General features: G+C 42.5%; 1 protein-coding gene across 1 annotated transcript in view; it reads left to right on the plus strand.

Moving 5' to 3' along the window:
• The window catches only part of Slc5a12 (solute carrier family 5 member 12), a 42,859-nt gene that overhangs the window by 14,111 nt on the left and 15,122 nt on the right, over positions 1 to 13,626 (plus strand). Inside the window, exons 7-9 of the mRNA XM_010603355.2 lie at positions 4,569 to 4,698; positions 5,586 to 5,674; positions 7,902 to 8,014. Coding sequence (XP_010601657.1) covers positions 4,569 to 4,698; positions 5,586 to 5,674; positions 7,902 to 8,014 — 332 coding nt within the window. The remainder of the gene's footprint in view (positions 1 to 4,568; positions 4,699 to 5,585; positions 5,675 to 7,901; positions 8,015 to 13,626) is intronic.

Consider the following 13,626-nt stretch of genomic DNA (forward strand, 5'->3'; position numbering starts at 1 on the left):
AGAGGAAAGGGTCAGAGACCATATGTACCCCAGGTTAAACCTTTGAGACTCACCCAGACACATGCAGAATTGTGCTGCACACTTGGGCCACTCCCAAGTCAATCAAGTTGACCCACATAAGCTTCACACCCTGAAATGGAGCTATAACATTTGGCTACACTTACACAGCTTCCTTATTTGGTCCGTTCTGGAAGAAAGTTTCTTGTTCTGTAACCATGGCTTGATAATTTCTGAATAGTTAGTCATGGTTTTATTTTTCTTTAATGTAGGCTTTTGCAAGAAATAGCTCAAGTTGGGCTTTACTTTTGTTTGCCTATCAAGCAAGATTAGGCTTTCTTATGAATCCTCACCAGCTTTGTCTGCTCATGGATTCTGCAACTCTGGTCTCCATTCTAACTGGCTTTTCCCCTTAATGTTTCCAGGGAGAGGTTAAAAAAGAATGAAACCTGAGATACAATGGGGCTGTGCCTGCCTCTATTCTTGCAAAGCCTACTGAGTCTGCCTCTCCCAAGTGCTGCAGGCCATCCCATGCTCGGCAACTGGGACCACAAGTCATTCTGTAGCCATTCACAACACTGACAGAACAAACAGAGCTGTGTCTGAGGTGATGTTTGCTCCCCAGTGCTGCTGCTCAAGGCCCCTGCTGCCACTCCCAGGCAGAACACCCTAGACTTTTCTTAGAGAAAAGTGCATCTTCCCGCACATGATTTAAAAGCATTTTCAACGTATAATTTCTTATTTTCACTGAACAAAGGATAAAATTCCCTGGAAATGATCAACTACTTTGCAAGTTGAGTACCAAAAGGAGGAAGGTCATGCTGCAATTTGTATATTTCAGAAGTCAGAGGAAGTAATTGGTTTATTTAGCATGCTACCAATACACCGTCCACACAGTCCCTGATACAGTCCCTCCCCTCACCTCATATGAACATCATTTGACAAACAACAGTGGCACTGAAAATGTGTGACTTTGATGTTAAAGTTCATTTAAAATCAAATTCATTTAAAATGTGTTATTAAGATAAGTTGGAGTCGAATATGTCTATAAAGAAAATATTCTGATGAAATAACTTCTCTGTTAAAACCAGGGTGTGTGACTGTTTATATTTTTCTTATTTATTATTTTTCAGATAGGATCTTGCTAGATTCCCAGGTTGGTTTGGAACCTCTGGGCTCAAAGAATCTTCCCCCACCAGCCTCCCAAGTATTTGGGACTGTCGGTGTGTGTCACTGTGCCCAGCCAGTAAACTCAGTTTTATTTTAATCTCATTAATTTATACTACATTTTTATAAATATGCTTTGTTTTCCCCTAAAAATGCATTAGCATCTGAAAGGTCAGAATCATGTCTTTTTTATCCTCTGTGTCTTCACAACATCAAGAATAATGCAATGTGTCTGTTTACTATTCATCACTTAGCAAACACGATAGTGCTTTAAGGAGGTTGTGCTTGTGTGTCTGTCCACAAACGGACACACATGCATATGGAGGAGTGTGTGTGTGTGTGTGTGTGTGTGTATGTGTGTGTGTGTTTGTGTGAGCTGCATATATACATGTTCTTCTGCATAAATATCTAAGTGTTATTATATGGATTAGTTTACTTTAAGCCCCAAATCACTGCAAGTCATCAGAAAAGGGGAGACACACATAAAGACCAAAATGTGCACATTTTTCTGGGCATATGGGACTACAACTGCAGGGCCCAGCCAGCCCTGTTATTCTGCCAGGATCAGAGCTTTGATTAAAATTTTTTGAAAGTGAGAAAAGATAAAATATAAACACACTTTAGAAAGTTTTCCCCTGGGAGATGTAATTTAAACAACACAATCCAAGGAAGAAAATGGTCAGGAAAGTTAAGTGCTCCTGCTGTCCTGGAGGGGAAATGCTGTGAGATTTGTTTACCACAAAACTGCAGCCTCAATGATGCTTCCAGAACAGCTGGAGGCCAGTCCGAGTCAGCTGTGGACTCTCACCTCGCAGATTTTGCAGAATGCTGGTCCAACCCTTCTGCTCTTCCTTCGTCATCTAATCACCCAGCAGTATAATATAATGAGACCATTACTTTGGACCCTAGAGAAAACAAAAACTAAACTCTGCCACTTGGGGAAAAACACATCTAGCAACAGAGATGTTGGAAATAAAGCCATAAAGTCTGGAAAGAAGGTGGCCATTGGTAAAAGCAGAAGTAGCTCATTAGAGTTGCAGTAAATGCTGATTCCTCACCAGAGAGACCTTTATCTGAGGCCAGATCTTATGCCTTGAGGAATATCACTTAGGAAGTCTTTCTTATGACTTCGCTTGTTTCGAGACCAGCTTACATTTGGGGCTACTGAGAGTGTGACCAAGATAGTGGAGGTGTGGGTTCTGTAGGAAACCAGGCCCACCTGCAAACAGCCCAAGACCCAGCTCAACTGAACACATCCTTGCGCAGTGACTTTTGCTCCTTTCCCTTTTTCTCAGCTTATTTTCCTCATATGTCTTACATCTCAAGTCATCTCATTTGTCTCCCATTTCAGAGTTTTTACATGCCTGCAGTCCGGGAATGGAAGGGCTTCTGTATTGGCCTTTGCTGCATCCCCAGCTTCTAGAACTGAGTCTTACAGACACAGATATTCAATAAATATCGTTAGTGAAGTGGCCCACCTTCAAACATGAGAATTATATCTGCGTAGAATCAAAGTCTATTTGCAACAAGAAACATTTAAAAAATGCAATTGCCAATGCCCTGTGCGGTCCCGTAATTAGTTTCACATATTCCATCATAGTCTGGTAAAATTATAGCATTGATTTTTAAACAAAGCACGATGTCCTCTGTATGCCTGTATAGCCCCCATCTATTTCACAGACTGTAACTCATTCCATTCTCATATTAGTCCTGTAATGAGAAGTGTGGCAGGTATGTTACAGTCTTTTTCACAGGATGTTAGGTCACTTGTTCAAGGTCAAACAGTGGGTAAGTATCAAGCCCTGACTCCAAGTCCAAAGCTCTTATAAAAAGCTAAATGCAGCAAAGAGTGCACTCATACAATAAAGATTTTCTACCATTTGTTCATTAACTCATTTCATCAGTCCATCATTTCTTACAAAAATGAATTAACTTTATTTTTTCTCTGTTAGTTTTATGCTATGCTCAGGGGTAGCACTGCGTTGGCTTGTTGGGAAACAGATAATAAACAAATGACTATATTATATTGCACCTCACCATAAATGCTATCAGAACAAAATGTTTCTACTGCATGAATCTGACAAGAGATTTTCAGACAAGAGTGGTCAGGGAGACGTCTCTAAGTGATGACCTCAGAAAGAGGGTGAACAGAGTTTGCCGGAGATGAGCGTCATGAGCATGATTACTAACAGGATGAGTGTTGATCATTCCGTATAGCAATTTATTCCCAACCCCACTGAACAAAAAGAAAGAAACGAAGAGAACTCAGGGCTTAGAATGCTTCCAGGAAGTAGTGTTGAGATGAGAAAACCATCTGAAAATGTCAAATAAAAGTTTGTCTCAAGGAGATGCTTAGCTGATGGGTTTCTTTTGTAGAGAACTTTGAAGGTTCTTGTGAAAGCCAGGTGGATCTGCAGTGGAGGCAGTGGGGGGCTTTGGAACGGGCTGCTGCCCTAGTATCCATGCCCTTAACACAGTGCCTGGGTTCAAGAAGGAGCCCAGAGTCCCCGTCCTGACCCATTGGGGCCCTCTCCACACTGTTTATGCTTTTAGGCCTCATTAAGAACCACCTGGGTTCAGATCTCCCTGGGGTTGGGAATATGCGTAGGATTTTGACTTGCAACGGATGGAATGAGTAGAAAATCAGAATAGAATATTATACAGGCACCCAGCTGGAATTGTGAATATCTGTGTATTGTAGGAAAAAAGTGAGTTGTTCCAAGTCATATGGACAGGATAATCTTAAATTGTTTATACTATCATTTGTAAAAATGCAACTTTAACTCTGACCCAAATTAATTTCCAAAGTGAGTGCTGTATTTCCATAACTTGTCTATTTCTGTATTATCTTATTATCTCTTTGGAAGAAAGACGCTAAAATGTAATTTGGGTTTTTGACAGTTTCATGAATTCAGCTGAGGGGAAATCAAGTTACATAATATGAATGATGGGTATGTGAAATTCCATCCAAGAAAATAGATCTCCTACCACACACACTGAGATCTTGTAAAAGAAAAGAGAAATCTCCATTTTAAAATAAAATCCATCCAAAGCATCACTTTACTTGACTTTGGTAAATAGTCTAAAATGCAATATACTTCCCAGTGCAAAAGTATAAAATATGAACCAGGCATGTTAAGTCATACCTGTAATCCCACACTCAGGAGGCTGAGGCAGGAGGATCACTGCGACTTTGAGACCAGCCTGGGCTACATAGTGAGTTCCAGGGCAGTCTCAACTACATAATGGGTCCCTGTGTCAAAAAACCAAAAAAAAAAAAAAAAGCATAAAATATAATGATTCGTGTAAGCTAAATAAAAGGCCCCCCAAACCTAGCATTGAGTCGTTAGTAATGACCTCACACTGTGGCTTGCAGCTACCTCCTGCCATGTGCTCTTTTCCAGCGCCTTGTACTTTAACTTGCTGGGTCTCTGGATCATTCTGCTGTGCGCGGTCTTCTCCGGGTTAATCATGTACTCCTATTTCAAAGACTGCGACCCTTGGACTTCTGGCACCATCTCCGCACCGGACCAGGTATGAGTTCCTGGGTGCAGGGGGTCTTACCCAGCCCCTCATGTGTTCTAGCTGCTCCTCTAGCCAGTTCTCTGACCTCCAGGACTGGGCTTCTTTCCTCTGCCCTCCAGGGATGTCAGCCATTCCCGGTTATAACAGGAAGTGTGTGTGTGTGTGTGTGTGTGTGTGTGTGTGTGTGTGTGTGTGTGTACCAGGAGTACATACATCGTGAGAGGCTGGGGTGTTGGACAGAGAGCTGCTGCCTAGCAAGTGTGAGGGACTAGGTTTGATGTGCAGCACCACAAGCAGGAGAAAAAGAAGAAAAGGAAATGAAAGAAAGACACCTGGCTTTGTCCGAGCCCGGGCCTGAAGGCTGGTTGCAGTGGGGGAGAGCAGGAGGTAGGCTGGAGCCTATAGCTTTGGTTGTCAGTGCTGCTATGCACTCTCTTTCTACAAGCTTCCAGGTTGTGATTAAGCTGCAATCTAATACTGAATAAACGCCCCTGATGTCCACAATCCCCGTGCTCTTGTCTTCCCAGCACAGTGTACACCTCTCGTCGCCTTCCTGGGTTAAATGCAGTTTTCCTAGGCCCTCTACAGAGCACGTGCTCCGGAGAGAAGGCCTTCCCCTTGCCTGCGCCTGCAGCTCTGCAGCTCCATCCCGTAGGCTTCCTTCCCGTCACATCCAGCTACAGAGAGGAGCAGAGGCACCGTGTTCCCTAAGGCCCATCTCAGCCACTTTTTAAGGCTCTAAGGGCTAAACTCGAGGGAACAGATAAGAAGTGGGATAGGTTAAAAAACATAAGAAAAGTTCCTACCTCCCACTGCTAAAAAGTTGTTTCTCTACCTTCTAGATTCTGCTGAGAAAACCTTTAATTTCTTTCTTCCCTGCTCTGCTTCCTCCTCAGCTGATGCCGTATTTTGTCATGGAGATATTTGACACCATGCCAGGGCTTCCAGGACTTTTTGTGGCCTGTGCTTTCAGTGGAACTCTGAGGTCAGTATATTACAGGACACCGACGGCGACGAGGGCAATGATGATGATGATGGTTGTGGTGATGATGATGGTTGTGAAGGTGATGGTTGTGATGATGATGGTTGTGGTGATGAACCACCTCCTGAGCACTTGCTGCATGCCACCCTCTGCACTGACTTGTTGCTGGTTGTCACAAGCATAAGAGATTGAAGCTTTACTTGCATATCATCAGTTCAGCATAAGGAAACTGAGATTTACCAAGTAGACAACTGGTCCAGAGTGAAGCAGAAAACAGTGGCAATGGGATGTAGGCCTAGCTCTTCCCCCTCCTCCAGAACTTTTTGCTTATTCTCTCAGACTTGCCAGTGCTGAATTGGTCACCTTTCCATTGCTATAGTTGAATATCTGAGGTAATTAATGTATAAGGTGAAAAGGTTCATTTTGGCTCTTAGTTTGGGAGCTTCCAGTCTATGAGGATGCAGTGGTCATGGTAGGGGCACATTGCAGGACAAAACCACTGATCTCAGGGTCCTGGAAGCAGAAGAGAGAGACAGAAATGGCCAGGGCCCCCAAATCATCCTCCCGTGACCGGAGGTCCTTTGACTGCACCACGCCTTTCAGAGCTCTCACCACACCCTGGGACAGCAAGCCTGTAACCCAGGAACTGACAGCCTCTTATCTCTGTCCCCAAAGGGGACGTCTACCTGGCAAGGTAAAATGCATTCATCCCATCACAAAGGCCCCAGCATCTTAAATGTGTCAGTATTTCTCCAAAGTCCATGTCGAAAGTCCGCTGAGATGCAAGGCCAACTCAGCTGAGTAGCCTGTGAAATGAAAAACCAAAGTTGCATACTTTCAAGATACGGACACAGGGTCTTTCTTTCCATTTCCAAAAAGGGAACAGGAAAATACTAAGGAGAGATTGGTTCAAGGCAAGACTAAGACCCAGTAGAGACAGCATTAAACCCTAAAGTTTCAAGCCTGGCATCTGGGGTTGAGAGATGGTTGGAGCCCCCCATACAAGGGAGCCCCACACCCGTACTTTGCTGAACTCACCTCAGTGCCACCGCTGACTTGAAGTGCTACTTTGTCTCTGAGAAATGTTTTAAGATTCACTTTTATCTTCCTTTGATCTGTCGGTCTGTAGTGTGAGCATCCCAATAATTTAATGGTCATGCTTTAAGATATGATCTGATTTCTGAGAGGTTTGTATCTGTGCATTAGGTTTCTTTGGCGGAATTTTCCTGACACCTAGATTTTCTTCCCCTCTATTATTTTAGTTGATTTTCTGAAGCTTGGCTCTATTCAAATAAATATATTTGTAAGTATTTTGATTTGTTCTCTTCTTTTAAAGTACTTTTGCTATTTATCTTACATAAATGTACTTTAAAAACATTGAAAATTAAAGTGACAGCAGAAATTTTTATTTTATTATGCAATTTAAAGCAGTGAGTTCTTGTGGTTTTTTGAACCCCTTGAATTTAACACAGTTGTGCATTTTATGATCTAAAATATTCCTAGTCTGGAGGAGGAAGTAAATAAGCTGTCATGCTTTTCTGCAAAGAAAGCCCCAGCTTGCAGGTATTCTGAGAAAGTTCCAGGCCCAACAAGCCCGGACTCGGTTTGGAGAGCAGACAGGAACATTTTCTGCACTTGTGGCTTTGCTCCCTCGCAGTCCCTGCCATTTGCCTTTCTCTCTGACCCCATCCCGCCCTGCTGGCTTCAGGCTGCAGAAACAACAGGCTCCTCTCCACCTTTGGTCATTGCACGCACTTTTCCCTTCGTCCTCGACATCCTCCAGCCTCTGCGTGGACGTTCCCTGCACCTTGCTTTAGCTGCCATCTCCTAAAGGGAACTCTTCCTGCTGTTGGTTTGGGTCTCTGTGATGCTTCCCTGGCATCCCAGCATTTTCCTTCGTGCTCTCTACTTCCTGCCTGCAGCGCACCCTGAGCACACACATACAATCGTTCTGCTACACCCTGCCGACTTGCAGACTGGCCAAGATGAGTCAGTGGAATCAGACATGAAGCCTAGCTTCTCTGAGGCCTAGTAGCAGAAGGGAAAGAGCTTAGCACAGAAGTCCGACACGAGAGTGGACGGCGCTCGCCCTCAGCGTGCAGCTCCAGAGCACGGACGTGTCCGCGTCTGTGTGCCCAGACCCCGGCTGGTCCCTGGATGCATGGTTGGGCAGGCTGCTGCCTCAGCCCGACAGGGTTGGGACCGTGTTCTTGCTCTCCTCTCCCTGTAGCACCGTGGCTGCCAGCATCAATGCCTTAGCGACCGTGACCTTTGAGGATTTTGTCAAGAGCTGCTTTCCGCGTCTCTCAGACAGGACGAGCACCTGGACCAGTAAAGGCTTATGTAGGTACAGCCGGCGAGTCTTCCCTCCTCTGCGGGGAAACGCACCGGGGAGCGTCTCAGAGTCCCGCGTGTGCCCTTCAAGTCCACAGGGAAAGGGAGTCACGGGGGCTGCGCGCGCACTCCCCCGGGGCGCAGGGACTCTTCCCAAGGCGGTGCTGTCACTTCTCGTTGCACACACACCGTGCCACACACGTTCTACACCTGCGTGCACGCCTGCTCCTTCCCGTTATGCGGGGTTGACCATCAGTCCCTGTTCAGAGCGGCCCTGTCGTCCTCTGGTGATGAAAGCCAACTTCTTTTCTTAAAACCAAGCTCCCAATAATCTCCCTTCAAAGAATAATGGTTCTTTTTGTAACGATAAATTTACATAATGAGATTCGAATCGCTGAAGCACTTATCATATTAAATTGTACTTTACAAGGTTGTCCTTTTAAAGTACAAACAAATTACACATTTTATTTATGTAATATAGAAAAATGCAGGTAATTTGAGAAAATATAATTTGGGAATAGAAATATATAGATGCACGATTTTATTCCTGGTTATTTTTCCCTGAGGAGCTATAGAGAACCCTTTTCAGTGTTCTTATGTACTCTTTGGAAATAATTATATTTGAATGATTGACTAATATTCTACGAAATAACCTATTTGCTTAATTTTATGTTACTGTTACCTTTTTAAATTCTTCTGTTTTTCTTAGTGCTGTGATTGAAGACCCATATACATAAATCTTTGTGTCTGTAGGACTTTTCCTCAGTGTGAGCTTCTGAAAGAACTTCAGGCTAAACAGCACCAAGGCCCTGGCATTTCCTAATTCTTAGTAAGAAAGAAGTCCAGGAGGGGGAATCACAGGTCATGTGGGATTTTTACATATTATCCAGATTAATGGATAAATAAAATCAAAATTTTAACTTACTTCTTGATTAATCATGCAGTCATATATTTTCCAAATGGCAAGTAACATTTGTATTTCTGTGACAAATCTGTTTATACTTTCTGCTTACTACAAATTCTTTTGTATTTAAAATTTCTTTATATATGAAGAATTAATGGACTTTACATGTCTGCTGCAGAATGTCTCCCAGCTTACTTCTCTAAAACATATTTTTGATATGCTGAAATTTTAATTTTATATTTTAGCAAATATATGTATCATCTCTTTTACTCTCATTATTTATTTATACTTGTAAATTTACTCCCGTGAAGCCTCAGTCATATATTTACTTATATATAAATCCTACATTGCAAATCGATTTTTATATTTCATATTTAATACTTGATATATCTATATTCATTCTTTATGCTTTAAGATAAAGATTTTAGTGCTTTTTTCCCAATTTTTAACCAGTATCCCTCACTGGTTTTTAATATTTTTGTTAATAACAATGTAGAATATAAAGCTCTATGCTCTATTGTATACTTATTTTCCTTAAATTATTCATCGGTTTCAGGACTAGCACCATCTTTTAATGTTACAGCTCTGTAGTATTTTAAGATATCTGGTAGACCAATTTATGAATTTTAGGTTAAAAGTTGAAGTTCTTTCTCCTGCTACCTTCATTTATAAACAATTCTTTGGCTGTCTCTGTCTAGTCACCCTTCTAGCTTAACTACAAAATAATGCAGCACATATGAGCTGTCCGCTGCCTCCCTTCCCCTTTCCATGGCATCATGTGAGACTTGAAAGTGGATTTGGAAAGAACGGGCTTATTTGTAAGCTTTCTGCTCAGCAGAAGCACTGATTTTTCTTTCCATCTGATGATATAGTTTTTAACTGACATCTGGATTATAGGCCTATTTCCCTTCTTCACCTCCCCTGCTTCCTCCTTCCCTCTGCTCTTCTCCGTCTTCCTCTCCTCCTCCTCCTCCCTTCCTTGTTATTATGAGAAGATACGTTTCCTGTAATATCTTTTATTATCAATAGATGGAAGCTTTTTTGTCATTTACTTAAATCCTATTGATTCACAAAGTTTAAATTGGTTTTTGTAGGAAGCATAGCTACTGGTGGTAAATATTAATAGCTCTGTTGTTGTTTACATGTATTTATTTATTTGTGGTTTTAGGATGGTGCCTGATTATGTTGTCTAGTTTGGTCTCAAGCTCACCATCCTCTTGTGCACTTCCTAGTAGCTAGGATTCCTCTTGTTTTTTATTGTTCTTCTAATATAAGTTGCTTGTTTTACACATCCTCCTCCTCTCTCTCTCTCTCTTTCTCTCTCTCTCTCTCTCTTCCCCCCCTTCTCTCCTTTTTTAATGACTATTTTTCTTTATACACTTAAAGAACTCATGATTTCTCAGTGTTATTTGGAAATAAAAATCCAAATCTCTTAATAATAATAATATTAATTCAGCTATTGTGTGTTGTTCTTTATATTTTATTTAAAAAAGTAACTAGATGGCCAAGTTGAAAAGACTTCCTCATGAGTTCATATATCCCACGTATGAATTCCCCATTGGAGGCTTCCTAAACTTGCTTTTTACCCACGCATCCAGCCCTCTGTCCACTCTTTAACCCATCACACTTTTGAATTATTTGAAAGTAATTGCAGAAATCAGCACATTTCCCCCTGATCATTTTAGCATGTGTATTGTTAACAAAATTCAGTATTGATTCAAGTTGTTTACAGAAGTGTAAAATAAAGTCACCTACCATGAGATAAACAAATGCTAAATGTAGATTTGCTCAGTTGGCCAAATGCATTTACCGCGTAACCCAGCTACGTTTCAAGATAAGCTGAACTGCTGTCACCCTGGAACCTTCTCTTGTGCCTTTTCTATGAATCCTTTCCTCCCATTGCTCTCTGGAAGCAATAGTAATATGTTCTTTTCTGTTATAGACTAATTTCACCTTTACTCAAACTTCATACAAGTGGAATCACATCGTACCCATTCTTTCTTTGTGACAAAAGAGACTAATTTCACAGCATAACGTTTCTGAGATTTATATTATGCATGTTGCTGCGTGTATCTGTTGTTCTTCTCTTTTCATTGCTGATGTATGGATAGCCCAGATACGCAGACATCAGATATGTGGACATCAGGGAACGACAGGTCCTATTTGTGCTTTTGTATTTATTGATAGCCAATCCTCAGTATCCACAAGGGATTGATTCCCAGGTACCCTGAGGATATCAAAGTTCAAGGATACCCAAGTTCCTCATATAAAATGAAGTAGTATTTGCATACAACTTCTGCAATCCTACATTGTACTTTCAGTTACCTCAAGATCTCTTGCAGTACATACTACAGTGTCCACACTGTGGCGATCCCCGAAAGAGTAAGACAGAAGAAGTCTGTATGCATTCTGTACAGATACATTTTTGAAAATATCATCAGCTCACAGTTGGCTCAAGCTGTGGATGTGGGGCCCTGGGAGTGGAAAGCCAGCTGCACTTCCATGGAGGGACCTATGCAGGCCCAGTCTGAGGACGTTATGAAGACTTGCACAAGTCCTTTTGTGAGCATATTTTCATTGCTTTTTGGTAAAATGCTAGAAGTGAAATTTCTAGGAATATCCTGGTTGTTAGTTTCCTTGTAGGCACCATCATCCAAACTGTGTGTTGTTACAGTCTCTCTTACTTTTAAAAGAATCACATTTATTTTCTCTTAACTTATGATTCCTTGCTTTAGTGAGCTTGGGTATTCTTCCATCAGACTGAAACTGACAACTTTAAATGCTGTTTTTTATTTTGGTTTTTTGTTGAGTTGTTTCCAGAAATTAGACTCTATTTGAGTATTTGAGCTTTTGGATTAACGTACTCATTCCCTCCTTGGCCTCATTGTCTCATGGAACATAGCTGGAAAGGAGTCAAGGGGTGCCAGCTACCTATCTGCTAACAATTGCTTTTCTCTGCTCACAATCTGAGTTAGCACTAATGGCACGTGGGAGGTGGGAGTTTTTCTTTCCCATTTTCTTTCTGTTTGTGGGGTGATACACTTTGGGTCTCAGGGGCATCCTGTACATGTCACATTGCTCATTGCTGAGACACAATACCTGACACCCACAACGCAAAAGAGGCCATTTATTTTGGCTCACGGTTTGTAGAGGTTTCAGGCTCCAAGGCAGCATGGCATGGGGGAGGGGTCTGGGGGAGGACAGCTGCCCAGGGGTGGCCTCAGGGAAGGAGAGTGGTCAAGGGAGGATCCTGGAGGCAGAGGGACCCTTTTGGCCCTGCCTCAGGGGCTGCCTTCCAGCCAGGCCCCAACTCCTAATAACAAGTCAGAGGCAGCCCCGTAATCTGATCCCCTTCCAATAGTTCTGCACAGTCTCCTGGGGAACATCTGGAACCACAAAACTCCCAATTTCCCCCAAAGTCCCCCTTTTTCAGACTGTTGAAATCAGTTCTTCATCAGTACAACTAGCAGGGAATGAAAATTCAAGGAAGACTTCCCAAAAGTCTCATTTGAACAGGTAACTGCTGGTCCAGCAAGAGAACAGACAGCAGGAAAGAGAAAACCGTTCCTTTCTTCTCTTCAGGCAGACGGGACACTCCCTGTACACGAAGCCACACAGAGTCAGGGCAAGCACTCTTTCCTCTCATCTGACCCATGCATTTAAAGATGACGGGAACCATATTAGAATTTTGACAGGTGTTTGTTGGTCACTCTTGGTTTATGGCGCTACTGTGAGCATGTGTTTTTCTTTTGCTGATTGAATTGTTAGAAAACATGGCATCAGATGCCACTAGCCTGATTCAAAGAATGAGTCTGTCATCATAAATACCTGATCAATTAATGTATACTAAACTGGAAATGAAATGATAATGCAGAAATGCCAAACACCTGGCACACAGTGGCAGGACACCTCTGGATAGACTGATTCAGGGACACTGTTGGATGAGTTCACTGATGGTGTGTAACCCTGTGTTAGAATGTGAGGCCCTTGGGGTAGGAATCAAGTCCTTACCTTATAGCGGTGGTACCTGGTTGGGCTCCAACCTTTGGTCAGAATTCAATTCATCTGCTCCCATCATCACACTGGGATCTGAGCTGGGCATTTTGCTGGCGTGGAGCTCAGAGAGCACGAGCAAAGCAGGTTTCTTTGCATTTCTGTCACTGAGTCTATCTCTGGCTCCCCATCTTTGCCTGCCTCCCCTTTTTGTAGTTTATGGTTAATATGGGAATGCAAGACACACTTAGAAGTACTTCTAAGGTGATTTTGGAACAAAGATGTGTACATAGAAGTCAGTGATAGTTTTAAAAGATCATTTACAGCAGATATCACCTTTAAAAAAATGACCCAAAATAGCCACTACTTCATTAACGGAGATCTTAAACTCATTGAATGCACTAACTGATGTGCCCGGGGTGAACAAAGCAATCATTATGTGATATTACTGAGGACACTGACGACGGTGTGAACAAAACACTAAAGGGAAAAACCAGGAAAGCTTTCCGGGTTTGCAAACCCACAAGGAGAATGTGTCACGTGTTCCTTGGACATTTAAAGTGAAAATCTGGCTGATTTCCAAGGAGGTTAGTAGCTTCCTTGCCCTTGGAGCTGTTGAACTGTTGACCCAGAGTGAACCCCACTCATGTAGCCCAGATATGCTCCGTCCCTTTCCATATCTCCCCATTGCAGGCATGCAACAGGTTTCTGGAGTCTTAGGGAG

Source organism: Fukomys damarensis, unplaced genomic scaffold, assembly GCF_012274545.1.
Source record: "Fukomys damarensis isolate Sample0158 unplaced genomic scaffold, DMR_v1.0_HiC HiC_scaffold_16, whole genome shotgun sequence".
Taxonomy (NCBI): domain Eukaryota; kingdom Metazoa; phylum Chordata; class Mammalia; order Rodentia; family Bathyergidae; genus Fukomys; species Fukomys damarensis.